A 23,189-nucleotide genomic window follows, 5' to 3' on the forward strand; every position below is an offset into this window, starting at 1 on the left:
TTTTACCTATACGGAAAATTAGCGGAGGTCACCCTTTGTTAGTCTATTCGAGGAAGGATAGACCCCGTCATCGGTCACACGCGACTTTCGTCTCAACGAATTGTTGTCATAAAAAATTTTACCCGAATTATCGTGTGATATATTTTAAATCGTTAAAGGCGCTTACAATTATCGTTAAACTCATCCGCTCCTATAGGGCGTCGATTTGTCTTCGACCTTGACGCCGATCGCGATTTGCGAATCCGACTTCGCGAGTCAGCTCGGTGCTTTCGCGCGCGTCATTTCGAGGGTGATCGGTGTACAAAAGGATAGAGAATCGTTTTTCGCTAAAAAAAAAATCGATGCACCCGTAAGGCTCACACACGAGCATCTACGATAGACAGGGAGGTGTGTGTATGTGCGCGGGGATACGTGATATATATATACATTTATATATGTATATATATATATATATATATTTATATCAGGAGTCTCCCGCGGGGCGACTATATACCTTGTGTAGCTTGGCTTTGAAAGACATCAGGTACATCTCAACGTTTCGTTACGTCAAACGGGGCGATTCGTTCGAGTGATACAAAACGGTACGCTCGATATTAGAATACGATATATGTAGATTTACGTACGTGTGTATGCACGTGTATGCGCGCGTACCGTTTCCCCGCTATTCAGTCGTGTGTGCATCGATCGCACCGTAGCGGGAAAGCGTACATATACATATACGTGTGTATGTGTGTGTGCATATAGTGTCCGTATACACAGCCGTTCCATCCAGCTTCGGAAGAGCGATCCTCATTAATCGCGGCTCGAACGCGCCTGGAGAGAGAGAGAGAGAGAGAGAGAGCTTTAAAGCGCCCATCGATCGTCGCTGTCCTCGCTCCAAATTCGCGGACGAGCGAGAGAGACAGAACTCTCACTCCCGAGAGTCGAGTGCTAAATAGGACACTGCAATAATTCGCAATGCTCTGTGTTCACGTATGAGATACGCCGGATTGCGCGTCGAGGCTGCAGTTGGTGCACGCTGGATTAAATGCACGCTTCCGCGACTAATTCGAATCTTCAGTCGCAAGCACATACAAGCTCGAGAGAGAAGGAGTTCTCTCTCTCTCTCTCTTTATCCTTTTATGTCAAGGCTGCGATAAGAGTACGCAATTTCGTTCCTCGAGTTTTATGAAGCTCCGCTTTCGAGACAAAGAGGGAGAAAGAGAGAGAGAGATTTCATCCCCGACGCGTTATCCAAAGCGCATCACTCTGGAACGTTGCACTCGCGGCTACTACTCGGCATGGGAGCACCACTCTCGTTTCGTCTATCGAAGGGCACGACGATTGGGAGGCAGCGCGTTCGCAAGAGGATGCCTTCCTCACGAGAGCGTGAAGATCGAGGAGCGCTCTTTCGATCCTTCCGTGGTCTCGATGGCGCTCCTGCGACGTTCTGGTGGCTCCGCGATGAGCAGCACCGGATTCTTCGGCGGAGTGTTGTCATCGCTGTCATCAGGCAGGCCGTAGTCGGTGCGGCAAGCAAACGCGACGCTGTTCGCCCTACGTCGCGTCTTGACCTTTAACGTCGCACCGCTGGCCTGCGTCTGATGCTGCTGCTGCTGCGGCTGTTGTGGTTGCTGCTGCTGCTGCTTCGGCTGCTGCGGCTGTTGCTGCTGCTGCTGCTGCGATTCCTGCGCCGTTAAACCGCTGCTCCTGCGGCTACCGCGTCTCGGTATCCCGGTCCACGATCTCGTCGCGCTACCGGATGGAACGGCTCGTTCTCAGTCTCCCCGGTGCCTAATCTCGCTCGCCGTCGCCGTCTCGACGCTGGTGGATCCGCGCTCGCTCGCGGTCGAGTCGCCTGGTCATAAGGGCGCCAACGTCTTGCTGCGGCGAGCGAGACGAGTCTCCAGCCACATGTACGGCACCACCGCCAGCACCAGGGTCAGGGCGAGGCCTAGCACGCGATAACGGGTGCACACCGCACCGTGCAGGCTGAGCGCGAGGGTCAAGCCGAGCCAACGCCAGAACAGCGACGTCGACAGCGGTCCCTGCCACGCGTTCGGATACAGGCCCATCACCAACGCTGAAAAGGTCAAAGATTGAATCTCTTCCTTGGCTCTCCCTTCCATTCTTACACCGGCGTCTTGAAAAAATTGTCGTTTTTACGTTAAAAAAAAAGTCTCATTTCTTTGCTATCGAATTGTCACGTTTCCATCAAAATTAATAATTTTTAAGAGAAGTGTAAATTAAGATATGCTATTTTTAGTACTGTTTTTCTTTTCATGCTTTTTCTATTCGCGGATATAAAGACGATATCTCGCCTCGTCTTTTGTCCCGTTTGCTTGTTCGATACGTATACGCACGCGATTCCACTGTGTAATGTGTATGCACAATTGGCGAACGGCGCCCGCGTTCTGACGGGATGCAGACGCGTGCCGACAAAGCGGAGCCTGCAGATCGCTTTCGAAGCTTCAGTTTTGGCTTACTTAATCGCAACGTGGATTCACGCAGTTTCTGCGAACCGTCGACCTTGCTTGCGAGCTGTTTCCGGCCAAAACCGCTTTGCCGCCTGACGTCCGCGCGCTGTAGAGATGAAACTAAAATACTTACTGTATACCAGAGTTTCCCAGATAGAGTTACAAACTCCCCAGGCAGCTGATATGACGTGGAAGAGAGCCGGGTCGTCTCCCGTCGGTCTCCAGGTCACCAGAACGAGCAGAAGACAAGCGTGGAAAGCGAAACCCACGACTAGAACGGAGAACAATATGCCTTTAATTTCGATTCGCGACTAAGACATTCGAATTAACGTGATCGGACCAGAATTGTTATGTGTCTCTACTCTCTACATTTATTTGGAAATTGACTCAACTTTCTTTTTTTTTGTTGCAATAAACGCATATTGTTGCATTTCTTTTATACTACCTATCTTATATTTTAATTTGTCTTTTAGTCAAATAAAGTAAGTTTATTTCATATATCTATTATTAAAGTCCGATCATGTGCTTAGTATTGAATTTGATGCCTTAGAAGTCACTTACCCACGACAAAGTACCTTTTAATGTGCCTCAACAGCATCGAGAGCGTCGCGGCGGCCAGAGCTTGTAACAGAGCCAAAGCCAGGAAGCTTAAGGTCACCGTACCGGCGCCGCCTAGGGCGCATACTACGTATGCCTATTTAAAATATAATGCTCTTTATAGTCATCTTTTAAGAAAATATAATGCCGCTTATGGACTTAAGTTGATTTAAAGAGGTATCGCAAACGCGATATCTCCTTAATCGACACGAATTGAGAGTCACTTGTGTTGCATTTAAAATATTTCTTGAAGCGATATGTTTTGATATATCATCACGGAGAGAATTTTTTTTTTAATTTACCATGCAAATCATGTTAATATGGGACAATATAATATTTAGGCAAATTTTACTGTGCACTACAATAAGTATTTTACAGTAAAATTTATTGTAGTGCACAGTAAAATTTGCCTAAATACTATATTGTCCCACAATTAACATGATTTGCATGATAAATTTAAAAAAAAATTCTCTCCGTGATGAGACAGACGATGAATAATGCAAGATTTTGTTAAAGTTTTGAAAAGAGATAATGGAAAGTATTTTTTAATTTTCGAATATAAAGTAACTCCATAATTTATAGTTTCTTTAAAATACTTTCTTCACTTTTAAGAAGAGAAATACACTAGATTAAATGAAATCTCGAGACAATCACACACAATTGTAATATTTATCCTAAACATTATTAAATTAAATGGATTTTTAAATCAATTTGCTTCCCTTACCTCCATAAAATCGGCATAAATGAAGCCCTGTTCCAGCCCGATGAAGAGCGTGAGTGGCGTTGCGAGCTGAAGCTTCGGGTCCTGAAACGCGCATTTCACGGTCTTGAAGATGTCTTTGACGCTGGCGCGATTGTGGTTTGTCTGAGGTTCCTGCAGCCTGGAGTCCAGGAACGCGCAGGATATGCCTAGACCAAGTACCGCCAAGCCGAGCCAAATGCTGACGAGGATCCTCGAGGTGCCGGTCGTGATCGTTGGCACGTAAAGCGATTCGTTGTAAAAGTACATCTCCTCCGAACAGTACTCGGCCCCGCAAACGTCGGTGTTACCTATGTTAGACGGTATCAGGTCCGTTAGTCTGACGAGGATCGCGGCGATGAGACAACCTAGAATTATGAAGAAACAATATTAAATAGATTAATTAAGCCTACAGAGTGTATACAACATTAGACGTAAGACGGAAATTACAATGCAAAATTAAAGTAGAGATACTTGAAATAGAAATCATTGCTGAGTTAATTTAGAATTTTTACGAAATATGTTTTTATATGTAATATTAAATAAAATCGAGGAAAATAATTATAGCTGCAATGTACCAATTGCGAGGCCGATGTCTTCGGCCAGCTTGATTCCCCGGTTAAGCCTTCTCAGCAGGCATTCGCGCCGCGACTCATCGGGATCCTCGGGACCATCGACGCAGACCAGCGCCAGGCTGGTCGCGGACACGTTGATGTGCGACGTCCTCGCCAGGAAGCTCGAACTGGCGCAGCAGCCTAGCATCACGTAGCTGGGTGCGAGTATGTACCTGACGATGCGGAAGAGAACACCGCGTGTATATAGATATATTTTAAAATATTCGCTTTTATCCGTTTTAATTCTTTTGTCAAATCATATCTTCGGTTAATATCTGGGTCGGAGATTCAGACTTTAGAATTAACAGCTTATATATGTTCTTCATTCGTTTAATACCTCTCAAATCACAGTATTGAACCGGTGATCAATGCAAAACTATGACGAATGCACTCGTTCATAAAAATTGAAAACTCAAAATTCGAATGATGTCGCGGTGGCGACATGATACCGTACCATTTGGGATACAAATGCACGCCGACGAAGATAGCAGTGACCACGTGGCTCGCGATGACGGCGAGGTTCGTGCCGAGCCGTTGCACGACGATGGGTGCGAAGCAGCTGGTGGCGGCTGCCATCACGTAGAGATAGGCGAGGAGCACCGGACCCAAACGGGGCTCGAACGCGCCTAAACCCGCCTGTAACGGGAAGATGGGCAGGGTGGCAGCCGAGCAGCTCGCGTGGCCGAGCAGAAGGGCCGCGATGTGGCGTAACACGACCTTACGTGGTGGTCTGGGCCCGGACGGGGCCGCACGGACCGCCGCGATCAACCGGCGCACGGATGACGCACCCGCCGACGAGTTCATGGAATCGCGACGCCGCCACGATAGTGCCGAGGTGCGCGTCGACCGGCAGGAGATCGGCGAGTACGCTGCCATATGCTGCAAAAGTGGAAAAAATAAGAAAACGGTAAGGCGAGAAGTTTCCTCGCGAGCGTGACTTGGTGCGCAATTGGCGACTATCTAAAAACTCGGCTAACAGTAATCATCTGCTGCGCGATGAACATTAGAAACGGTTGAATGCTCGCGCGGAACATTTAATATGCGTAAATGCAATCGTAACTTTTTTCCTCGATGCATTTTCCGAGTCTAATCTCTTCGGATTTAAATTTAGATTTAGCCCCAGATCCAGGATCACGATGATATGAGCAGTGTCAAATCAGGCTTTAGATCAAAGTTCGAGTTCGGTTTCCAAAATTATGCACATGCAGTGATCTTAAAATAATTTCAGCTATCGTCAGAATATTTTAATATTTATAAGAACTACGACTTCGCGGAGATATGGTCGATTTAAGCTAGGCGAGATTTCACAAAATTTTTCACAAAAATCAATCGACTATGTATTTATCGGTACCTCCAGCATGGCATCGTTGTCGCACAGGATAGAATGATGATGCCCGCTACTTCTTGCACGTTTATGCGTATGCGCCAGCGGTGGTGGCTGCGCCGGCAATCGCGCCGGACCAAGACCGCCGATCGGCGCCGGTTTGTACACCGGGCTCCCGAGCTTGTCCTTGGACAGTTCGTGAAGATTCGGCAAGGAGCCCATCGTTATCACCCCGCCGCAGTTCTGTCGCTTCGCGCGGTTACTCGTGGATGCCCTCCTCAGGCGTTATCAGACCCCTCGCTCGCTCTCATTACGATCGGGTAGCCGCCGTTCACGATCGAAGTTTTCCTCATCTGCGAGTTGGTCACCTAAATAGGAAGGAATGGACTTCGCACCAAGTCGCAATAACGCTAATTGCATGCGGGTAAAATATTTCTTATATGTCGATTCAAACATAGTACAAAGCTGAGTGAGATAGGCCAAGCTTCGCGATGTGAGATTTTTTTCAAACTTAACGCATGCCAAAGTCATGCCTTCTTTTAATCGGTCTGAAAGGATTACGAAGTTTACACGCGAGACTCGATAGGTTTCAAGATACAAATCTGGAACCATTAAATTGACAATTATTCATCCTCGCAGCGGTCTCCTTCGAACGTCAGATAAGGAGTCACTTAACGTTCAGATAAGGAAGTTGGCTAGATTCTCGGCGCGTACTTGCATAATTCAATCGAATGATACTCGTCACTCGCGCTAATTACCAGATGAAGGAAAAAAAAGGAAGAAAAAAAAATAAAAGAACGGAGAATAAAAATCGTAGCGGTCACCCGCGCAGCCTTGAACGAGAACTTGCTGAGCGAGCTAGCCGTCGGCATAAATAAATGAGACGTGCACGGGCGCAGCCTTCGTCAAACGGTTTCGTCCAATCGTGATGATTGACGATCGACGATCGACGATCATCGACGGAGGGAAATCGGAAAGCCATGACGAATGTAAATTTACGCGCGAAACGGGTCCGCGATCGCGTCATTCGATCTTAATTAACCTCGGCGGAAGGGGAAGGACAATAGGGGGAGGGAAGGGAAGAAGAAGAGAAAAAAAAGAGGAACAGAATACCCTGAGCGTGATCGCCACGCGACACGCTCGCCGCGAATGCGCCGATTGTTATCTGCTTACGCAACGCGAGCTTGTAACACAAGCACCTGCTTTACGACCGCGCGCAACCTCCCCTTAGTAACACGCACGGTCGGTTCGCTATCGGACGATCGGTAATTAGAAATCGGATTTTATTTCTTGCCTCTACTTCGTATTCTAATTTGTAACTGTCAGATCTGCCGGATATAGCCTCACGTTGGCTGAGCTAATGACTGGGAAAAACTTAGATGATATCGGAACAATTTTCCAGCAATCATAAAATAATGGAATTTAAAAACTACGAATTAGCGCAGCTTTAAAGCAACGTAATTAATCTCGTCTGTTCTCCGGTTATATTCACATTGATGTCGTGAGGCGATCTGTTTCTCTGTTTGTTTAAAAATTCTTCGACTCGCGATGTTCCCCGTGTTTTCGATGTCAGGAGAATTTTATTCCACGAGCGTGCTTCTTTCGCAGAGCGAAGCATTTGAGTGGACATTTGAGAAAGATCATCGAGGAGTTCCTAGTTACTGACGAGAAGTTTCGGAGAGTAATCGGCAAGTTTGAAAGCAATTTGATTGGCTCAACGACTCGAGTGATTCACAGCTCGACTCTTCGCACCTCTCTCGATCGTGGATCTTGCCCGTTCGATCCTGTCGGTCTTCCGTTATTTCGACGAGCGTGCCGCACGCGATGGTGGGACTCTAATGTGTGGAAATTTACCGAAAAAAACAATCCGTAGCTATAGGTGGGTGTAGCCGGTAAACCGAAGGTGAACTAGTTTTCAAACATAAAACTGTTCACCCAGCGGCATAAGACTCAGTGTTCTCACGGGAAATCCGGGACCGGAGAGGAAGGGAGAAGAAAAAAAAGCTGTAATTAAATCAGCAGACGCGGATCACTTTCTGTTATCAAAAATTTTGTAAAACAAAATAATTATTGACTTGGATATGAGAAAGTAATGGGATCGATGGAAAAGATGAGGAGTCGTGCGAGTTTCTCGCAGGGGGGAAACGAGACTCGATAGTCGCTTCCCTGTCCCTCCGGCTGTTCCCGCCACCGGGTGTCCTGAAAACCCGCCGATCGCGCAGTGCAGCTGCATTCTGTGTGCATTCGCTGCGTGGATGCTGAATGCATCTCGCGGCGTTGCAACGACGTGCGTCACAGGGGAAAATGCGGCCGATGCGACACGGTGCTGAATCGATATTTCGTTTTTCAGCACTGTCCGCGCTCCTGACCTTGGTTATTATTCTCGCGTCGGCCCACGTAACGTTAAAGCTGCCGATAATTACGTGGGTTTGCGTCGCTGGACTCGGGTAAGAGGTACGACGATTGGGAATGAAAAAAAATGCTGCAGACTCGCTACGCTGGCGAAGTCCTGGGCAGACTCGACGGCCAATAAGAGAATTATAGATAAAATCTCATTTTCGAACGAAATTGAGGCCAATAAATTTTCTCTCGTAGGAGATAACTGGATGCTTAAGTTGTCGGGATGATTCTGAAAAATATTGATAATTTTTTACGGTTTCTCCGTGTTTCTTGCCGCTTTTCAACCGGAATATGATTATTTCAGCACGAAGTAGTTGATCGAAGAGGACAGAGCCGCGCGCAAAGCGGGGTTTATTTTTCACGCTACGTTACGCACGACGGTAATAACGCGATGAGCAAAGCCGAAGACGATGGAGTGATGCAACTGTTTATTGTGCACATGTACAGCTGAATATCATATATTTAAACGCGGAGAATATGTTCGGAGGAACGTTGAACAGAGACGGTAAATTTTGGTCGAAAAATCGAAGGGATCGTAGCGATGGCTGGAAAAGCGCGAGCTTGCGAGAGAGGGAACGGAGCTTACGTTTTCGCGTTTACGCTGCTGTCCGGCCGAAAAATCGCCATGGTCCCCGCCGACTAGGAGCTCAGCCAGTTGTTCCGCTGCAGTAGATTATCATGGAGCGTGATCGCCCCTCGTGAAATCGAAATCGTTGCTCTCATCCCGTGCAGCAGCGACGAGCCCCGTCATCGGCGTTCGCAACGCGAATGTTTCTGCACGTCGTCTTCAGAATCTAAATCAAGCGCGTCGCCGTCTTAAGCGGTAACGACGCAAAAGCGCGACGTTAGATCCGCGGCACTCGCGTGATCTGAGCGTCGACGACTCGGGGAACCGTCGTCGCGACCATTCGCATCCCGAAATTAGATATCACCCTAAGATTTGATAGAAGTCAGTCATCAAGCAACTTTAACGCACTTGTCGCGGGGCATCAACGGCCGCGCTCGGGACCGAAATCAAATTGAATTCGCGTGGTAGCGCGCGAACGAATCCGCACGAATCTGATACCACCTGCGAAACACCGGTGCAGGTCGTAAAAATCGAGACGAAGGTTGACGCGTCGCGAGTCGATCGCTATGAATCACGCGCGGATACCACTGTATCGTAATCACTTCGGGGATGGTCCGTTATTAACATCGACACGACGAACCGTGTTAAATACAAAGCACACGAAATCGAGAATGCGAAAGACGATGTCCAAAATTGACATACGATCAATCGCTGATGCCCCTTATTTGGGGGATGCGCGCGATTTCCGTCCCGGATTTAACTGCCTCTCTCTGTTATACCCACGAGTGAGTCACGCAGAGATGTCAGATCTTGGTATCCCTTCGGGAGATGTAAACACAGTACGAGGCTGCGGATTCTCTCGTTTGACGTCGTACAAGCCTCCTCGCTTCCGTTTCCGAAGCGTTTTCGCGAAGTCGCGAGCGGGCCGCGAACGCGAGCTCTCGCGGGATCGCGATCGACGTTAACCAGTACCGGAGTACCGATCCGCGGAGTACAGGATCCAGATCCTGGGCCGACGAAGGGACGACTCGGCGGAGAGCGGCTCGCCTCTCTGTGCCCGCAATTCGGTGTCGCTCGGTTCTGCTCGAGCCAGCTCGGCTCGGCCTCCTCTTCTGATGGTCGATAACAGCGAGAGTGCGTACTGAGGGCGCGCTCCTTTAATTCCTATCGAGAATCTTTCCCGAGTGCGATTTTCCTTCGAATCTTATCCCGGCACGCGAAAAATTTTGTCGCGGGTCTTTGGTTAATTGGCCAATTAACGGAGCTGTGTTATTAATTTTATCGTCGGCAAAATCAGTCGCACGAATCGTTAGACTATTATTGTTTTTCCGCGATTTTTAAAATCTGTCAGCGCCCGCTTGTATTTTTGTAAATTTGCAGTTAGGTGCCCCTTAAAAGTTACAACTTTGCGAAAGGAGATGACGGATCACGTTCAAATAATTGAAAAATAAGGAATTTACATAAAAATGCAGACACGTCTTTAATGACAACTTATAGCGTGACAAGCGTTCCTGAAACAAAGCGCGTCGGTGAGTGCGGATTAATTGGCATCAAAATCCCATGTTGCTCGTTAAAAATCAGGTCGGGGTCACTCGTGGACGATATTAGATCCCGTAATCAGTATCTCCAAGTCACTAATTACCCACGCTGTTGCAGGAACGAAGGTTTCCGCTCGCGAATCTGACGGCCTTCCACGGATGTGCACGCGCCGCGAGCGTGCAGTTTGCATCTTCCAATTCTGTCGCGAGTGTCGTCGACGGTAACGTCGATTGTCGCACCTGTCACGTGTAACTGTCACGTTTTACAGGGGAGAAATCGAACGCGTAGTTGAAAGCGCTATATATCGGCAGGTCATAAAATTAATTGAATCGGTAAAGAAGAAAGAGAAAAAGAGAACGCACGTACACTGTTTAAACTATGGCAAAAAATAAAAAAATTTTAAAAATTAAATGTTTGTAAGATTTTTCTAAGAAGCTCGAACATTCGTCTCCTATTTTTTTCTACTTAATAATTCGATAATCAGAAGAGTAGACTGGCATAATAGTTCAATCACCGTCGCGAGCAAATCTTTTGAGCATTTCTTCGAACGTTTTAATGCTATCATCTTAAAACTTCCGCTGAATTTGACTCGATAGAAAAATTTCATTTTATTATCTGCTGCTAAGTATATCTGGTTGCACGTATATCCTTCGATGATCTTAAAAATTAAAAGATTTGGCAGGATATCGTAAATCTATCATTGCACATATTTGTGACACTATTAATTTGTTCGTATATTAACGTTTATATTTATCATAATTTTGCAATAACATAATGTTAGAAGACTATGATCAATAAAATAAAATGCTCGAGATTTATTGTAAACGAACGTGATTTTTTTCTCTGACGAGACAAAGTCCTAAATCAAACTTGCGGACAAAGAGTCGAGCGTCTTGGAGGAGAGCGGTGAATAATCGCGGTATGCGGTATTATCCCATTTAGCATCCCTCCGAAGACCACATTCCTCGATTAATGATCGCGATCGCGATCGTGACAATAGGACACACGTATCCTGCTGCCGCCTCTCAAGGAGAGACAACAAACTACCTTTGTCATTACACAGCGACGCGCTTAAGAGCCGTGACACACGAGAGAGGTACGGGGAAGTGTGTCAATGTTACGGCGATCGCATGCCAGGTATCTGTGTACTTAGGTAGGTGCGTGCCGCTCTTCGAGCCGCGGGGTTAATCACCTCGTGCCGCTTATTGTACTCCTAGCGATCAACCGGAGACCTGCATCTCTTCCCAGGCTGTAGAAGCGATCAGAGTTTCGCAAGTTTGATATAAAATTACAACGGTAATGTCATCGAGGTTCTACAGGGTATCAAATACACTAATTGTAAGATCATAATTACGTTCCCGCGTAAGCGTCACCACGTATGGCCACGTTAATTATCCGCAGATGGAACACCGGCGTGATATACATCTTTTGCCGCCAACGCGCGTGACTTCGCGGCACCAAAGTCCGAAGGACTTCGTTGTTACGTTTCCGCGGCGAGGCGTCTCCGCGCGCGTCTCTCTCCACATCGTTCTCCCGCGTCGTTTTCCAGCAGCGATGATGTAACGAGTAAGGTGCAAGCGGTCAAGTTGCAGCGCGACCTTGAAAATCGAAGATCGAGAGTATCCCCGCCGTCGATGGTGATGGTGGTAGTGTTTCTCCCACTGTGTGGCGAAGTGTAACTGCCAAGTATACGTACACCATATCCGCGAGTCCTGTCCCCTTCTTCCTTCGTCAGACGCACGGAAGGAAGGCCCGATCCTTGGACACTTTCTTATAAATGTACGTTGGTCACCGGCTCGCGTCTCAATTGCACGCTCCACCCTCCTGTACGCGGAGGGATCGATCAGGTTCTCTCCTCATTACCTGGTTCCTCCGCCCGGCCTTTCCTGCGTCGTCGCGCGTCTCGCGGCCGATCAACGGTGCCGAGAAGTGGATCCCGATTTTTTTCTGGAGTTCGAGGCTCTCCGTCGCGGTTTTGCTCGAAGGATACTCTCGTGAGTACTCTCTTAGCCCTATCAATTTCCGGCGGGATTTCAAAGTCAAAAGTCAAAAACTTTGCTGTTTTCAACGACGGGCAATCGAAAGAATGATATAAGCTCCTCAGGCTGTTTTTCATTTGTTGAAAGGGGAATGACGAGCTTACTGCACCGGCAAATCGATAAAGTATTTGCCAAAAGAAGTTTAATATTACGGTTTCATATTTCTTCATTATGTTTTATTCCGGAGATTTGGGTCCAACTATATATTACCTTCCTTTCAACCTCTTTGACCATTCTGTTTTAACAGAACTTGTTCTGACAGAACGTCAAGCACATTAAGAGCTGATATGTCACATACTTTCACGCTGAAATAAATAAAATAAAATTGACTCTAGCAATAAATTAGATAGCTGAAGAAACGGCAATAAGTTAAAGGGATCGGTGTCTATATAGTATAACGTTCGGCAAGCCGGATTTTGACAATTGAATTGGCACTGAATATGCGGAAAAAAAATGGTGAATGTATCGAGTGAATGTGAAGGAAAGACAATATACATGACTCTGGACATACGTAACACAACGATATGCAATACCGAGGAATCGTGTTCGCGCAGCTATCTCGTTTGTTCTATACTGTCTGTAAAACGTTTGGAATGTCAACAAACAGGAATATAAATCCGCGCATAAATTTGTATGTACATGAATAATTAAGCGCTATTTTTTTTTAACAAAACTGTAAAGTATAGCGGATTAAAGTAAATCTAAATTAAAATATAATAATTAGGCATTAAGAGTCAAAAAACGCGATAATTGTTGCGTGAAATAATCTTCTTGTGTATTTTTCGAGGTATAAATTATATTTCTCTCAAAGAATTATCTTAAAACTCTCGGTAATCCATAAATTCAAATGACAGTCGTCCCACGTGCGATCGAGACCTGTTCTCGACTCTCGCTCTCGATCGCGCAATCTCGGTGTGGTCCCGGTGATTAATTAATTAATGCGAACGCGATTATCGCCTGCGCTGCTATTCCACCGTTGTTCCGCGCTATTTGCAAGGCTCGTAACTCGCGATACGCCTTAGAGGCCCGTTAGATCCGCATCCAATCCGGGATGCCGACGCATGTTCTACGCCCATAATGTCCGTTCAGCCTTCAACTTAGCGCAGGCCTCTAATTAAATCTCACCCGCTTTGTCAATAGCTTACCGGATCATGATACATCACGTTTCACGATAGATTATGTGCGTCTCTGTCATATATTCAAATGTGGAAAAATTCACGTGATATGAATTATCGATTGTCCTAACATCTATTTTGTGATTTCAATTTTACGCACGAGCTTCTCGCAATCCTGCGAATATGCATATATATCTACATCTCCGACGTATAACAAATGCACGCTTATAGACAAAAAAAAAGGAATTTTCCTTGTAAACGTTCGGGAGATCGAACGAACGCTAATAAATCAGTAAATTGTTTGTAACTAATCGAGTAATCGTAACTGATAAATATATGTGCATCGCGTAAGTCTCATTCAGTATCATATGTTGGATTCGTGCAACTATGAATCAGCTAATTTGCAATAAGCAGCAATGTTGTCGTGGATAATTTGATAGATTTCTTTTACGTAATACATGTTTATTAGGTACAAGAACACACCTTTAAATAGCTTATTAATTGTTATTCATCTATAATAATTATTCCGCTTGTCTGCTTTATTTACCAGTTTTTCCTGCTACTGTAATCTCGTCTCTGATTGCGATCACGTGTTTGCGAGACCGTGTGCGCCTGCGATTATTTGTAGAACGCGACGGTTACTTTATGTTACGTTTACTTTATGTAATTAAATTTTATTTTATTTGGAGAGAGAGAGAGAGAGAGAGAGAGAAATGAGAGAATCTCTGATTACGACGTACCGAGAAGCCGCGAGACGCTCGCGGGAAAATTTTAATCCGTTTAACATCGGAGATTTATATTTTTCATTTACTCTCGGTATAAAACTTTCACCGAAGAAAGGTCGCCGGCGAGACTCGTAAGAGCGCTTTTTGCACGCTTCGCGGAACGCATCCCGTATAAGCGACGACGGTGTCCGTCGCCCCGCGGAATCTCTCGAGTGACGCTGGAAAAAATCATTAAATCCAATCGGCCGGAAAACACGGAAAGCTGCTCCCTTTTTCCTCCTCCTTTCCCCTCTCCTCCTCCTCCCCCGGGGAAAGCGAGACGGCGAATGGCTTTTAATCGATCGGCGGCGCGCGCGCGAACTCTCCTCCCGAGGCGGTGTATAAATAATGTATCGAAAGGGAGAGCCCCGAGTGTGAACCCGTTACCGTAAAGATATGTACCCACGAAAAATCGCTGTGCAAATGGAGATGCCGGCAGATTATGGAAACGAATTACAACGGCGAATTGTCTCGTTGATCACTTCTTGGCGAACGGAATTAAGATACATATCTCCAGACACACGTGCAGTACAAATATGAGTTACTCATTTACTCATTCGCATTCTAATCATTCATAATTCCGCGCAATTCGCTGTTTATTGTCCGCAGTCCTTCGTGTTATTATTCGCGCGTTATTCGAGCAGGATGCATGCGCGCACAGTTTCGCCTTGACGTGCTCCTCTTTTTTTTTTGTTCTTGCGTTAATTGTTGGCAACGCGTAAGCGCACAGTGCATAATACAGTAAGATTCTGTATCGTGTGTGGTGCGAATCTGCGTGAATGGATTATCACGAACAAATTTCTTAAAGCTAACGGTTACGAAGAGTATCTGCGGTACCACGTGCTGAGATACGTGAATATTTTTCAGGATTTTTCGAAATAACGATTTTCGTCTATCTATAACTATGAAATAATAGAGATGATTAGATTTTTATCTGGAAATCTACGAGTTTCTACGAACCGTGCAATTACGCGGTCATTTATTAACAATAAACAGTTTTTGACGCGCCCGTCCGTTCCGCTCGTCATTACGTTGACGTTGTGGAACGATATTTTTATCTATCATTAAGTACCCCTCTTTTAATCGGCATTGATGTAACACGAACTAATGGCACTTCTGCGTAAGAAGATATAGATACGAGCTATATTTTATGATGTAAATTATAGCCGCCCCCCTCCCCTTCCCTAAGATATCGCAATAACATCGTAAATTCCTTTATTTTTCTGCGCTTCGCAATTTTACTGTATAATTTGCAAAATGCAATCATCTCTGAAACGCAATTAAAGTTCGAATTCCAAATCAAACATACGTTTTTTAAGCTTCAATTCCCCATCGCAGTGGTAAGCATTAAAAAAAAAACGATTAAGCTCTTAGCCAGAGTCTTAAATTAGCCAGACTTTTGATCACTTTATCATTATTTCAAATCATTTCGATATTTTTTTTCAAGAAATCCAATATTCCAATCAATGAGATTCTGCGAACGGTAGCAAAATAATTTCAATCTTCCGAGGGACGTGGAAGTTTAAAACTCGTTCGGTCTCAAAGATTTTAATTACAAGATATGATTCACAAAATAATCTACAATTGGCAGATCTTAGTAACATTTTGCGATGTCGCATCGCTTAGTAAGAACTTTCGCGAGTTTTTTCTCCTTGAAGGTACTGCCTCCTCGCGCAAGCTTATCCAACGGAATCACCACGAATAGTGGATGCACGTGTAATGTGCAATAATGCGATAATACGCGCGACAATAACAGCGGTAATCTCGCACAATGAAGATTAATTGTATATTATACGCCGCGCTGCTCGTCAGGTTGTATTATAGAAAAAAAAAAGAAATCGCTTTGCAAGATTGCTAAATATCGCACGAATGATTCGCACAAATACACACTATAATTAGAAAAAATACAAAAAATTATGAAAAATTTTCTAGTATCATCCGCATCAATCGAGAGATAATATTCTGCGGTTATTGAGTTATAGATTATTACCTACGTTATAGGATGATACAAAGTTATCATCGACTGTTTCAAGATTTTCACAGAGATATAATTGTATAAAGCAACTTTTTCGAATTCCCGAATCGACGCAGATTCTCCGTTTGCGTCAATACTTTTATTATCTCGGCTTTATTTGCATCGCGGAAAAAGATGACGCGAAAAGATACAGCGCGTAATTTTACGTAGTACACCCGCTCATTACGACGCTATTTATGCGTCTCTGTTCTATCACCCGCTGCGCGCGCGACCGTGGCCAAGGATTTTTACATTAATAAATCACTATAAATCATAGCATAATAATACCCCTGATAACTTCCGCTTCACCCTGCGACGACCCTCGCGTTTTCCGCGACGAACGACACGTAAACCGCACTCGCGCCCTTCAGCCGACAATCACCAAGCCCGACGACAAATCACTAAGACGGATATTCAACTATTCTCATTGACTAAGGCAAATAACTATGCTTCGCTTGCTTATCGTCGGCTGTATCAGCGCACCGTTCGCGCGTGTAATTACAGCGGATTGAATTACAGATTCGTAATGCTTCCATGCGTCGAGCGGACCCCCGTCGCTGACAGAAAGCAGCCTTCCTTGAGACCCAATCGAAATCGCCGCGAAAAACTGTAATTTGTCGCTGTTAATGACACATGCACATTTCGAGACTGTTACGAGACACTTGACTCATTTCCAAGTTTACACCTTGACATTCACCATTGATCATCGATTAACTACGGAAATCGACAAACGAATTCCTCAGGCGTGTCTAATTGCATTTTTTTTGTAGCCATCGAAAGTATCGAAACGTTCGTGCCATTCGAAACATTCGGCGAGCGGTCACAGCTCCTCCATCGATCTCCTGTTTCTTCTAAAATACCTTTGTCATCTCTTTACGTCCGTCGCTTTGTCAAGTGAAGCGTGATGGTTTTTGTTCGGGATCGATTTGCCTATGACGTTCTCGTTTAACTCCGTCAGCTTTCGTCTTCGTTTTATTCGCCTTACGTAATTTATTAAATCAATCTCGACGTGCGACATAAATTAGAACAGAATAAAATAATTAGAAAATGCAGTTATATGAAAATTAAGGGTCAGCGATTAATTAACGTGGCTGATCTAAAGTTTTTTTCACCTCGAGTGTTTTATCGTGCGCAGCGTTGAGTATTGTGACAAGCGTTCTAATATTAACGATATATGCGAAATGATAATTTTCGTTCCATCTCAACGATTTTGGTTCAAGGTAATCCGGCACGAGGCTCATGTCTTAAGCTTCTCGCGCGTGTACACGAGCTTTTCAATCCGTGCTCTATCATAATTATGTGATTTCCTACCCATTTGCGGCTCTTCCGAAGACGACACTCATGCGTGCGCGATAAAAAAACGACGTCGACAAAATTGCGGTAACGATGATGATCGTGTAATTTTTGTTGTACTAGATTGCACGTGTCAGTCGTGGCACGTGCGCGAAAGTTACGCTCGTCGTCCGTATAAATGATTCGTCGTTGATTCTTTAACCCCGAGAATCCAGTACTTTCAGAAACACTTTCGCAACGTGTCACGATGACATAAAGAAGTATATAAATCTGCGACATAATACAAAGTTAACGCAAGTTGAATATTTCTCACACATCTCTCTTTATAGCTGCAATGTTTGTACAACTGCGTCACCTCGATTTATATAATACGCAGCGCATTTTACATTATCTTACAAATTAAATCATCAAATGATAAACTTTATTTGCAAATATACACATGATATATAATTAAAGTGAAAATTTGTCAATCGGTGTCGTGACGTTATTGCGCAAAAGTCTTCCTAGACTGGCGATTGATTTCTTACAAAGAGCATACATAAGCAACACACATCTGTACCCAATTAGACCGTTCTCCGTTTATGTCCCGGACCCGTCCGGCGCTGCACTGGTGAACGCAGAACGAGTCACGCGGAACTCGCTCGCGTCACTCGCTTGCTTTTAGGGTCGATGCAACGTGCCGCGTTCTCGCGGAGGCAATTGCATTATACGTAAATCGCACCGGTGGAGAGACCTTGAGCGATCGCGCCGGCACGGTACTGACCGGCGTCAGCCAAGCCGCTACCTCAGGCCAGGATATTGAAATTAAAATGCTACCGTACCGATCGATTGTGAATAATAAAAGCAGTTTCGTAACGGCAATCTTCCCGCCGCGCGTTTCCGATTGCGATTCGCGCCGTGTCGTACCCGTTTCGGCGACGAACGCACGTGACTGGCGATCAGCATTTTTCATATTCATGAACGACGCGACAATCAGCGTTTTATTCTTTCTGAAAAGATCAAGATGTAATAGTTCTAAGAAAAAAAAACTACAGAAACTTAACGTAGAAAATCAAGAATTTCTCATTATGGGAATCCTTAAAAATACGATTCCCAAGCCGAGCGCGCTTGAAGACGCTACCAATCTCTTATGGAAACATCTTGTAATTCAATCCATCGTAATTTATTGCGTGCAGCGTTTATCCGCATTCTATCCGAATAATGCAAGCTCGCGGATAAACACGTCGATTGCGCGATGGCTGATATCTTCGCCGACGAACGCGACAACTGTAATTCTCTCATGCTAATTATATAATCTTGCACGCCGTGCAGTCTTACAACATGAATAGAAAAGGATCCTTCTCCGAGGCATGCATTTTTTTTTTCCAGATCAAACGAGGATGTTTCGCTCGATCATGCAAAAATTGGCGTTCCTCTACAAGCCTTACGCGTTGGCCATAGTGTCGATCGGATATGTCTTAGGAGAATTAGGCCACTATCTGATAGGTAAGTTCCAATGGTATCCTTCATATTTTATTATGAATCTAATTTATGTACATTAATCAGTACATCTAATCAACTGTGCATATTAATTAATTTCGAACAATTATGTTTCATTGTCAGAATTTGATCTTTCTCATTGCCATGTATCGTTGAATTCGTGCGTGTTTCACGTGTCTGATTTTATTAAAAACATTAGAAATGAATTAAAAATTAATTTCCCCCATTTAAGGTGTGACGAGCAAAGCGATCGCCGAGGACCTGCATTACGGCGACATATCCTGCCAATTTAATTCGACGACGCTGACGATAGCCGAACTTCCGGTGCAATGCGAAACCGCGGAGAATTCCAGCTAGTAAGTTTCGTTAATGCCACCTGCTCCAGAAAGCCCCGGCCTGGGAAAACCGCCGGGAGAATCGCGTGTAACTGTAAGAGCAATTAGTTTAGATTTGCCGTTTCCTCTCGCGACGACTCGATTTCCTTGTAGATGATTGATTCACCGCGCGCAACTTAATGCCGCTAAGTCACGCGTCGATAATGAAACCGAGATACTGTTAGGAGATACCCGCGCGAGAGGACACGCGACTCCACGCCGAGATTGATCGAGTGCCGTTGTTAACGTTATAACGGATAAACTGCTAAGTGCCGCAAATAATTTTTCGCTGGGATTCACGATAACGAAGAGGAATCCTCGTGTAAACGGATTGTACGCGATTTGTACGGTAATTACACAGAGGCAGGTCGATCACGCGGATCTTGCCGCACGCCGACGCGACGTAGCAATTATCATTGATTCGTCATCGCGCGCCGCGCGCGCGCTTTCCCTCGGCCCGCTCGTATAACACGCTCTTTGTTGCCGTCAGCTGCCGATCCCTGGAACTGAACGGATCATATTACTGCGAGTGGAATTACAACGGCCTCGGTCTGGACTATCAAATCTTGGCGGGGCCCAGCTTCATCGCGGTCTTTACCATCGTCGGTGTTATCCTGGGTATCGCGGCTGACAGATACAACAGGTAGATAGATCGAATTAAATAATTTAATTGCAATAATTTAATTGCATTGTCGAGCCTTTGCTACCTTTAACGCACTTTTTCTCTCGTTTCAGAGTGAAGCTGCTGACGGTCTGCACTCTGATATTCAGCGTCGCGATCATCCTTAGCGGGGCCGTGACGGAATACTGGCATCTCGTTATTTTGCGAATGATCCAGGCAGCGGGGTAAGTTCTATGGCAACAGCGATGGCACTTCCGCTTCCGATTGTTCGTTCGCAAACAGATAAACAGGTTCGATCATGCTGCGTTATTTTATATTAAAATCCGAATAAATCTTACAGAGAGGCGGGATGCAATCCGCTAGCGACCGGTCTTCTGTCAGACTGGTTCCCGGAAAAGCAGCGGGGTCTCGTCATGTCCATTTTCAATTGGGGCATTTACGGCGGTTACGGCATTGCCTTTCCGGTCGGTCGCTACGTACCTGAACTGAACGCCTGGGATCTGGTGAGCTAATATCCGATCGACATTGTCTCTTTTGTATTTATTCTCTCTCTCTCTCTCTCTCTCTCTCTCTCTCTCTCTCTCTCTCTCTCTCGCTTGCGTTGGTTTTTAAAGCTGATGTGTTCCTGTGATTAATTGCTCGATAAACATCCCGAAATCATTTCCGCGCGGAAGGAAACCATAATGAAGGTCACAGTGAACTTCACAAAATTATTTTGATAATACTAACGGAATATTTCCAAAGATGATGTAAAAAAATACGCGTAGAAGTTTTAAACTGACGCAAATAATTCTGGCAACATGATAAATTAATCGAGATATGAAGACACTTGAAAATTAACATAATCAGATTGGGCTGTTAATTGGCAGGGCTGGAGGGTCTGTTATTACGGAGCCGGAGTGATCGGCTTAATCATCGCCGTCCTCACCGGTCTGACGCTAACCGAGCCGGAAAGAAAAACAATCGGCGAGGAAACGACGGCCAACGACAGGGAACGAGTATCGATTTGGAAAGTGCTACTGCAACCGCGCATTATTCTCTTATGCCTCGCCGCCAGCATCAGACATTGCGGTAAAGGGCAATACCTTGAAGCGAAAGGAATGAGATACATATCGAGGGTACAATAGCGAGTTTGCACTAATCCGGCGAATTCGCTTCGCCGTGATAATCTCTTCTCTCTCTCAATACATTGCCTAATAAAACTGAAATCTACGCTCTCGAATCTCGTCGATCTGAAGAAGGGAACGAAGCGAATCTGACTTAAGCGGTAATTAAATCTTCTTTTACGACGTTTCGAAATTTATATGTAAATTTATTTTAATTATCTAAAAATTCTTTGATGCGTTCGTAACTAAATTTGCAAATCGTCACAAAGCAAGGGGAATCTCTATTCTTTCGAAAAATTCCTATTTAGCAAGCCTTTATTTCTCTCTTCGATCGAACGAGATTTACTTTCAATTTATGTCACAATCTTTTTCCCATCGCACGTATCGTTTTACGCAAACAGAATTAAATAGTCGCTTTCCTTTTCAGGCGGCATGTGCTTCGCCTACAATTGTGATCTGTACTATAGAGACTACTTCCCGGACTACGATCTCGGCTGGTGGCTTTTCGCCGTCACGATTGTCATCGGTAGTATCGGCGTCGTGGTCGGTGGGATAGTTAGCGACAAGTTCGTGGCGAAAATGGGAATCCGTTCGCGCGTAGCGTGTTTGGCGATCAGCCAGATAATCGCAACACCGGGCGCCTTCGGTTCGGTATATTTCAATCCCCTGTGGGCCATGATCACGCTAGGCTGCTCCTATTTCTTCGGTAAGATATATAGATATCGCATAGATGTCACGTATAGAATTGAAAATTCTCCAAGTTCAAACATTCTATAAAGTATAAAATATTGACGCATATTTTATACAGCGATCGTTTCTTTAATTCAATCTTGTCGTTTTATTTGCAGCCGAAATGTGGTTCGGAATAGTGTTCGCTGTCGTGGTGGAGATCGTTCCTCTGAATTTGCGCTCGACCACCGTCGGCGTTTTTCTGTTCGTCATGAATAACATCGGCGGAAATTTGCCAATTCTCGTCGAGCCTACCAGAATGGCCATCGGTTTCCGGGAGTCGTTGTATATTTATTACGCTGGTTTCTATGGCATCAGTAAGTGATGGAATAGGAAATTAATTCTTATTGCCGTATATAAACGTTCGCATTCGTAATCGCTCACGATTGGGCCTTTTAGAAATTCCGGTGACTTTTATAAAATCAACTCTCGATATTACCTATCACATATTATTGACAAAATCTAAATAAACAATTACGAAGAGCGACCGGTAAAGTTGCTGTCGGAAAGTCTTTGATCGCGAAAGAGAGCACACGGATGAGTATCATGATACTTGCTTTGTACGTAGGTGCCATTATGTTCTTCCTCACTATGTTCCTAATGGACGGCCCTGCGGAGGTGGAGAGAAAAGTGGACAAGGAAGCTCCTCCGCCGGCGTACGACAATAGCACATTCACTAACGACGATGGCCAATTGCCAACGTTGGAGCTGCCACCGTTTCCGGCGCGGCCGCCGATCTACGAACATTCTCGGTTATGAGCCCGAAAGAGGCTCTTGCTCCTAAGAGTGTAATGTAAATAGTATTTTGAGGTATGTTTGGACTAAGTATGAGTCACGTAGCTAGAGATATTGGCGGCATTAACCTATCAACGGCGATCGAAGATCTGTTACGAGAAGATTGTCCTCACACCGCCGACAGTTGATAGATTGAAACTGATACAATTTATATTTCTTTTATTTAAGATGGAAAAATACCAGACGATATTTGTGATTTTTTTTTACGTCTCTCGTCGATCAACTCGTTGATGGGTTAAAGTTCCTCATGCCAAGAGACTTACGAAATTGTGCGAAGGCACGATTTACCAAACGGCAAATTGCGATAATTAAGAGCTCTGTTTAGTTTGAGCGCGGTATGTTGCAAAACATTCACGCGCGCATGGCAGATTACGTAAGGTTCTTGATAAAGAAGTTTACAAAAAGCTTGATAAACTCCGACAATCTTCAAGATGTGTTCTGCGTTCTTAAAATAGAAGTGTGTAACAGAATGCACCAGGTGTAAAATTTTTATAAAAAAATAAAAATGAAAAAATTTCCATATAAAATACTAAACTTAATATAATACTTATAATACTATAAAAGAGTTTAAGATCTTTCAGTTACGCAATTATATACGATCTTTTAGGGGCGTTTATTAGGA

General features: G+C 44.8%; 2 protein-coding genes across 4 annotated transcripts; one reads left to right on the top strand and one right to left on the bottom strand.

Annotated features, from left to right (window-relative positions):
* Positions 1-1,841: 1,841 nt before the first annotated feature.
* Positions 1,842-9,747, bottom strand: LOC105454128 (UNC93-like protein). The gene is made up of 8 exons (XM_011696510.1): positions 8,717-9,747; positions 5,758-6,098; positions 4,861-5,285; positions 4,371-4,579; positions 3,778-4,160; positions 3,018-3,150; positions 2,590-2,727; positions 1,842-2,062 (listed from the first exon to the last, which is right to left on the bottom strand). Exons 2-8 carry the CDS (start codon positions 5,950-5,952, stop codon positions 1,842-1,844), a joined length of 1,704 nt encoding a protein of 567 aa, XP_011694812.1. The 5' UTR covers positions 5,953-6,098; positions 8,717-9,747.
* A 1,763-nt stretch (positions 9,748-11,510) lies between these two features.
* On the top strand, positions 11,511-23,094 carry LOC105454129 (protein spinster homolog 2). 3 transcript variants are annotated; one of them, XM_011696513.1, is made up of 10 exons: positions 11,511-11,533; positions 18,831-18,947; positions 19,174-19,297; positions 19,806-19,958; positions 20,051-20,161; positions 20,278-20,440; positions 20,807-21,008; positions 21,471-21,749; positions 21,892-22,089; positions 22,341-23,094. In XM_011696513.1, exons 2-10 carry the CDS (start codon positions 18,842-18,844, stop codon positions 22,529-22,531), a joined length of 1,527 nt encoding a protein of 508 aa, XP_011694815.1. In that variant the 5' UTR covers positions 11,511-11,533; positions 18,831-18,841; the 3' UTR covers positions 22,532-23,094. The 3 variants fall into 3 exon arrangements, with proteins under 3 accessions (XP_011694815.1, XP_011694814.1, XP_011694813.1); XM_011696512.1 differs by lacking the exon at positions 11,511-11,533 and adding an exon at positions 12,044-12,231; XM_011696511.1 differs by lacking the exon at positions 11,511-11,533 and adding an exon at positions 14,505-14,678.
* Positions 23,095-23,189: the final 95 nt, after the last annotated feature.

The sequence above is a fragment of the Wasmannia auropunctata genome, unplaced genomic scaffold, assembly GCF_000956235.1.
Source record: "Wasmannia auropunctata unplaced genomic scaffold, wasmannia.A_1.0 LD335988.1, whole genome shotgun sequence".
Lineage (NCBI taxonomy): Eukaryota > Metazoa > Arthropoda > Insecta > Hymenoptera > Formicidae > Wasmannia > Wasmannia auropunctata.

What these genes read in the sequence shown, in the direction of transcription:
- LOC105454129 (XM_011696511.1), top strand. Translation starts at nt 14,552, where the DNA reads ATGTACCCACGAAAAATCGCTGTGCAAATGGAGATGCCGGCAGATTAT. An exon ending in ATTAGGCCACTATCTGATAG is followed by an intron (nt 18,948 to 19,173) that starts GTAAGTTCCAAT and finishes CCCCCATTTAAG; the next exon opens with GTGTGACGAGCAAAGCGATC. An exon ending in ACCGCGGAGAATTCCAGCTA is followed by an intron (nt 19,298 to 19,805) that starts GTAAGTTTCGTT and finishes TGTTGCCGTCAG; the next exon opens with CTGCCGATCCCTGGAACTGA.
- LOC105454128 (XM_011696510.1), bottom strand. Translation starts at nt 5,952, where the DNA reads ATGGGCTCCTTGCCGAATCTTCACGAACTGTCCAAGGACAAGCTCGGG. An exon ending in ACAACGATGCCATGCTGGAG is followed by an intron (nt 5,286 to 5,757) that starts GTACCGATAAAT and finishes CCACTTTTGCAG; the next exon opens with CATATGGCAGCGTACTCGCC. An exon ending in CTGGGAAACTCTGGTATACA is followed by an intron (nt 2,063 to 2,589) that starts GTAAGTATTTTA and finishes TGACCTTTTCAG; the next exon opens with CGTTGGTGATGGGCCTGTAT.